The sequence below is a fragment of the Carettochelys insculpta genome, chromosome 1 (genome assembly GCF_033958435.1).
Source record: "Carettochelys insculpta isolate YL-2023 chromosome 1, ASM3395843v1, whole genome shotgun sequence".
Taxonomy (NCBI): domain Eukaryota; kingdom Metazoa; phylum Chordata; order Testudines; family Carettochelyidae; genus Carettochelys; species Carettochelys insculpta.
The window spans coordinates 1,762,158-1,769,134 of NC_134137.1; the positions used below are offsets into that span (position 1 = coordinate 1,762,158).

The 6,977-nt window shown below is 43.4% G+C and overlaps 1 protein-coding gene across 1 annotated transcript; it reads left to right on the top strand.

The window, feature by feature from the left end:
• Positions 1 to 5,665: 5,665 nt before the first annotated feature.
• Positions 5,666 to 6,613, top strand: LOC142001725 (olfactory receptor 52K2-like). Its single transcript, XM_074977248.1, has one exon. It carries the CDS (start codon positions 5,666 to 5,668, stop codon positions 6,611 to 6,613), a length of 948 nt encoding a protein of 315 aa, XP_074833349.1.
• The last annotated feature ends 364 nt before the right edge of the window (positions 6,614 to 6,977 follow it).

Below are 6,977 nucleotides of genomic sequence, written 5' to 3' on the forward strand. Positions count from 1 at the left end.
GGGTCAGTATGTTACTGCTCACCTTTCTTCCTTTTGTCAGGATACTAAAATCTCCCATCTCGTGACCGCTGCAACCCAGGTCGCCATCCACTTCTATTTCTCCTCATTCTTCCCTGTTTGCGAGCAGCAAGTCAAGTTCTGAACGGCCCCTGGATGATTATATAGGATGCTGATGGGAGGGGAGAGGCAACCGCATGGGTGTTTTCTAATCCCAGTTAGGGTCTAGCAGCAAGATGAAATGAGCACAAGAATCCGATAATCTAAAAAGGTTACATAGTGTCTCCACCTTTTCTCTACTACAGGTGGTTTTACTTAACAAGTTACTCAAACAAAGCAGACATCCAATGACTATTATGTGTCTATCGGAGAAATGATGTGCCTGTGAGAGTAATGATGGTGCCTTCGCATATGCAAAATCCATAGGTCCATTATTTAGAAGATTAAAGCAAAAGACTGCAACAGCCTATTGCACTTGAACCTGTTGGTTTACATACCAATCTGGGGTAGCGGAAGCGAGAAAGCCATATCTCTGTTCTCACATACAGAGCCTCTTCTTGGAATGTGGTTGTCGGGGCAACTCTCACTCTCTCCAAACTTCAAGGCCCTATCCCAGGTAGCATGACCTTCCCTGGTTCTTGTGGGTGAGATGGAAGGGGCCATGTGCGGGAAGCCTTCCACTTGGCTCACTGGGTTTCTAAACTATGAGTCTGTAAGCCTAGTCAGACTTCAGAATTCGAATAGGGGGTCTTACCAGAATACCATAATCTGCCTCAGAAATTTCCATCTTACGTGGTGCATGCATGTACCGATGTAAACTGTTGCGGTCTAACTGAGGCCCCCAGGGTGTTAGACCCCATACGTTATTGACAATAAACCTGTTTCCAGTATCTTCATACCTCGCTTCATTTGTGGTTATTTTGGGCCCTCAGAAGTCTCCAGTGCAGGCTAATTGGCCAGAGTCACCACTGGCATTTGAAGAGGGCAAATCGCACACAGACAAAGGTTATCAATGGAGCAAGGAGCAGAACAGACGCCAAAATACCACAGCGGTAACGGTGTCTTGCTACACCTTATAGTTTTGATTGTACGTTTATCATAGCAAGCTCCAGTAGGTGTATTTTAGCAATTTGGCTGTAACTCTGGGGATTTACAGGTCACAATGCACATGTTAAGCTAAGTCAAAGTTAACATGCACCTGCCTGGGACCATTCACGTACACAGAAAGTCAAGGTGTTTATATTCAGGACCTATCACCTAGCTAAAGCAAACTTTACTGGCACAGGGACTTCCAAGAATAGCCTCAAACATAGCAGGTGCACCATTATTTAGAAAAACCTGACAGAAGCGGTAAAGACCAATTTAAATAACTGGGTAGAACAGAAATAACAAATGTGATAGACAACTGTAAATGACCCATGGTAACGAGTTGACATATATGCTCCTGTGCTTCTGTTTGCTGCGTTAAAGACAACTTCTGTGTCAATCTTCTGGCTTTTACGATTGCTTCCTATTGTTGCCCAGAAATGTGTTTGGCTCTGGGACAAAAAAAGGTTATCTGGAACTGTAGATAAAAGCTTAATCTTGACAAATTAGACTGACTTCCATAACTACCTGCATGAGGAAGAGGGCTGGTTTGTGTGTGTTAGGAGGGAAAGAAAAGGGATAGAGAGTTTGGTGATGGTGTGGTCTGGGACTCCAATATACAGAAGTTCAGGTGCAGGATTCCCCCAGCTCTCTAAACAGAGAGATCGCCTGCCTAGGTTTCTAAAATCAAAGTCATCGCTACCAGCTGTGCACCTCCCAATACCAACAGACAGGACATGAGGATTACACTCTGTCAGGGGCCAGCAACCTTTCCAAGGCAGAGTGCTGACACTTGACCTTTGGATCTCTGGGTAGAGTCTGAGCACCAGTGATGCTTTTTGAAGTCCCTAATAGGCCTACTTGTAACACTTCACCACTACATAAATGACAGTGCAGAGCTTTGCCGTTTGGGTGGTGGTTGGCAGTAAAAGCTGGTGTTTTGTTAATCCACAGGCCACATGGCTTTGAGCGAGCTCCTGTCTGCATGGGGGAGGAGGGGCAGGGCTGAACTTCTGTGTCACATTCTGGAGTCCCAGAGAAGAGACACCATAAGAGCTTTCAAGTACCTAAAAGATTATTGGAAGGAGGTGGTAGAAAATGAATTCTTCTTAACCTTGTTGGACAGGACAAGAAGCAAGGGACTTAAACTTCAGAAAAGCAAGTTTTGGTTGGACATAACAGAAAAAAATACAAGAGACAATGTTTGTAGCTATCTAGGTGGTTGAGCTTACAAACAATTGACATTAGGTTGTGCAATTTCCATTAGTGGAGGATTTTAAGAACACTTTAAACAAGCGCTTCCTGAGATCCCTTCCAGTCCTATGATTCTGGGGTATAAACTTCAGATTTTGAATTAGTTTATTTATAGTTAATGCTACTCATGAACAGGGACTGTCATTCTCACTGTGATCTTGGCCAACTCACTTCTCCCTCTCACTCTTCTTATCTAGCTGCATAGAGGGGATGTGTTTGTTGTCACTTTCCTTCTCAGGTGTTTTCAAAATCGTTCAGTGAAAGCTGCTGCACCATGTGATGATAGTTACTGATGTGAACTGCTGATTTCTGATCCCTTTGTGGAAGCCCCATTGGGCTGCAGAAAGTGTCAGTGTGGTCCGTTAGTCATCCCTCTCTATGTGTCTCTGTCTTATGCCTCCCCAGCCATCCTGGGCATTGACAGAGCATCAGACTCAGAAAACACCTCGGCATTATGCCTTGTTTTCTTAGTACTCCACTATAACTTTAAAATATATTCCAATTCACAGAACAGCCAAGTCCCCTGTGGCTCAGCACAGGCCCGAGAGTTCTCACCTCCCTTTGGGAAGGTGCATTAATTGCTGTTTACTTCTAAAGCTGGATCAAGAGCACAGACATACAGACACACTTGTCTCCAGCCTGACTGATCCCCACTGGTTCTGCACAGAGCTGTGTTATAAATGGATCACATCCTGAGTCGGCTTTCGTGGAGGGATGCTGCTGGAGACGCTGAGCTGAGAGAGGTGTGGGACACGGCTGCCTGAGGGGGATTCCCAGGGAAGACATTTTGAGCTCAGAATTCACAGGTACCCGTCTCTTGCTTCATAAATCTAGTGCAGTGTAGCCATGTTAGGGCACAGTGTAAGTCTGTAGTTCCCTCTGCTCTGCAGAGACATTAAACATCCCAGACCTTTCTTCCCACAGATGTTAGCTCCAGTGACATTGATCTTAATGCCCCCTTTTCTGTGCACCCCCACTCATTCCTAAAGGTGTCCTCTATCCCCCCTTTGGCTGCATTTCAGTGACGCAGGGAATCCTTCAGTGTGAAGGCTGTTGGCAGATGTACAATACAAGGCTGTACAACGCTCCAGTAGAAGCCAATCACCGCAGAACAGAGCAGAAGAATGTCTCCTTGTGTCTTGCTTACAAAACTGCTGATATGAACCAGAATGAAATTTTTTTCCCCCCAAACTGTGTTACACTCTCGACTCCCATTTATCCTGTGGAGCACTATGACACTTCGATCTTGTTCCTCCCTATGCAGTCCTTGCCCACTTTGTACATGTGCCAAGGATTCTTCCTTCCTAATACTCATTTTTGAATTAATTCCATGCCAGGTTTTCTATTGTTTGCTGACCTCGTCCAATCATTTCTTGCAAACGTTCTCTTTATTTTTAATAGTTTACATTTTATGGAAAAACCACCTACCTACCTTTTGTCTTTTCTTCTTTGGTTTTTGTCTCTGCACATGCCTGATCGAGAACTTCTGGTTTAGACTCAGATTCGTAATTGGTCGCACACTTTGTAACTCTGGTGTTTTTAACCGTAAGGTTCCACTGGAGTTGGGGTTTGACACCCTCCTTCACTGCCAATGGGTTGGAAAGAGTTTCCTCCCCTTACGTGATATGAGTATCTCACGCTGCTTCTTTCAAAATGCAGAACAAATGTATTTTATGAACAGAACTACTTTTTCTTCAAGATTAAAAAGTTTCCTTTCTTCCCCTAGGAAGTGGACTAATGTTGTCCAGCATTTATTGTTTTATTATAATCACTAGCAGATTTATCCAGATTTTTAATAATTTTTAATTATTGTTATTAATTAAATAATAATTTTAATTCTTAAAATAGTTCTCTTATAATTTTTCATATTAATTCTTTTTTATTTTGTGTAACAGAAAATGAAAATGTGCATCCTTAATGTTAATGATTTTGTTTTTCTGAAATACAATGCTTTATCATATAAATTTTTCTTTTGAATTTCTTTAAAATAAGGATTATTAATTTTTTCCATTTTTAATTGGGAGTTCCATCTAGAGTGCTTTTTCTTCATCACTATGATCTGTTATCATTCTCTGTATTTTAGCAGAAAGGGTTATAGTCAATTTGATTTCCAGTAACTTATTCTTCTAGCTTTCAAAACTTGAGCCTTAACTTTCCTGGGTCAAACCCTGGTACTCATCCAAATTTTTCAGTTTTATTTCTTTTCTGTAAAGTTATTGAAAGGCAATTCTTTTCCAAGTTCACCCTATTTTTCTGACTTATTTTGGTTTATTTTTTTTTGAACATTCACTCTGCTAGGTCGGTTTTGAGGTCTATAATTTCATTAATAATTGTCTCTTTTCTGTTTGTTTTTAGAGAAGAGATACCGTTCTAAGAACATCCCATCTTGCAGGGGCAACCAAAACCTTATGTTTCTTTAGGCGATGATAAGAGGAATCTGGTTGCCAAATGTCGTGGCCCTAGCTCTTATAATTTAGGAGTTTTTTGATCAAACAGACACAGAAACTCCCTCTAATACGTATCAGTTGTCACATCTCCAATTTCTATTGCTTGCTGTCTATTTTTCCTTTTTCTCTTGCGTAATATATTGGTTCCCTCCTCCTCCTCTCCACAAACATTTGCTGCCTGAACAAAAGGCTCTATATGCAGGAATGCTATCAATTCCAGGCTTTATGTTCCTCTCCTCTGTCACATGATCCCATTTTCATATCTTCTGTGAACTAAACAATCCCAGACTTTCCAGCCACCCCACACATGGCAGCCTCCCCCGTTCTCACAGTGTGTCTCAGAACTCTCCTTTCTATCTCTTACACCCTTTGTAGAGACTGAGTGACCAAAACTGGGCCCATCTCCAGAGGAGATAATTCTCCACCCCATTCCTGGGCATCCAAACATGGTCTTTCTTTCAGCCACTGCTGTGAATAAGTTGGTGTTTCTGAGGTGCTATATCAATTATGGCGTTTTCCCAGAGATGTGTTTCCTGATGGTGCCATTTAAGATTTGCAGCACCATGAGGTATGGAAATCATTGACTAAGGTATGACTGTAAATATGCATTTTTAAGTTGTAATGTCCTATGTTTACAATCCATTTCTCTAAAAAATGAAAATGTCATTTCAGAGTTTGTGAAGAGTGACCAATCAGCTTCAACAGGAGAAAAGGTTCCTTCAGTGTATGCAGTGTTTCATATTAACATTATCTGTTCTTCCAGGCATTTGTACTGTGAGCATTGCACTAAATCCTGGGCACACGTAGGAAGATAGGGCAGCTGATGATACATGCGGGAGACATCATTCCGGATCAGATTTGAACATCTTCTTCCCTTCTTCATGTCAGATTCTAACACAACCTACTTCTCCAATCCATCCCACTTCATCCTGCTGGGCATTGCTGGCCTGGAGGCAGCTCATGTCTGGATCTCCATCCCCTTCTGCACTATGTACACAATTACTCTCTTTGGGAATTTCATTATCTTGTCCATTGTGAAGATGGAATCGAGCCTCCATGAGCCCATGTACTATTTCCTCTGCATGTTGGCCATCACAGACCTGGTCCTGTCTACATCTACCATTCCCAAAATGCTCAGCATCTTCTGGTTCAATTCCAGGGAGATTGGTTTCAATGCCTGCCTCGCCCAGCTGTACTTCATTCATTCCTTCTCAGTGATCGAGTCTGGAATCTTCGTAGCCATGGGTTTTGATCGCTACGTGGCCATCTGCCATCCCCTGAGACATTCCACCATCCTGAATACCCACATGGTGGCCAAGATAAGCCTGGCCGTGGTGCTGCGCGGTGGCATTCTCGCACTGCCTTACCCCTTCCTGGTGAGGCATTGGCCATATTGCAGAACCAACATCATCCCCTACACACAATGTGAACACATGGATGTGGTGAGACTGGCCTGCGCTGACATCCGCATCAGTAGTTACTACGGCCTCTTTGATGTTATCTTTGTAACTACCCTGGATTTGTTATTAATTGCTATGTCCTATATACAGATCCTAAGGGCCATCTTCCGCCTCCACACAAAAGAAGCTCGGCTCAAGACCTTTGGGACCTGCACTTCCCACATCTGTGTCATCCTAACATTTTATGTTCCAACTGTCTTTGCCTCCCTCACACCCCGTTTTGGCTTCACTATACCCCTGTACGTCTACGTCCTCATGGCTAACGTTTACCTGCTGGTGCCCCCCATGTTAAATCCCATCATCTATGGGGTCAGGACCAAACAGATCCGGGACCGGCTGCTCCGGCTTCTTCCTCAGAAAGGGACATAGAAGATTTGCCCTGGTTCTGTGCTTCACAGACAGAGCTGAGCTGTCTGTGTACATAGGGTTTTGCTCTGTGCATTGTCTGTGTGCAGCTCATTAACTCATAGTGCTGTCAGCCTTTTAATTGTAAGTGGCTAGTGAAGGACTTTCCCCCCTCCACTGCCTCTTCCGTGAATGCCCAACCCCTGCTCCACATCTTCCTTTGCAGCCCCAGGCATTTCTCTGATGCTTTTCCCATGTTTTCTTTTCTCTTCCCTCCTCATCTCCTCCTCTGCCACTCTGTGGATCATCTCTTTGATAGGTCCCTCCAGTGTGTCATCTGGAACCGGGTATAGCTGATCTCTGTGTCTCACCAGTCGAAGCTCCCTCT

Excerpts from the sequence above, each read along its gene's own strand:
- LOC142001725 (XM_074977248.1), top strand. The coding sequence starts at position 5,666 with ATGTCAGATTCTAACACAACCTACTTCTCCAATCCATCCCACTTCATC.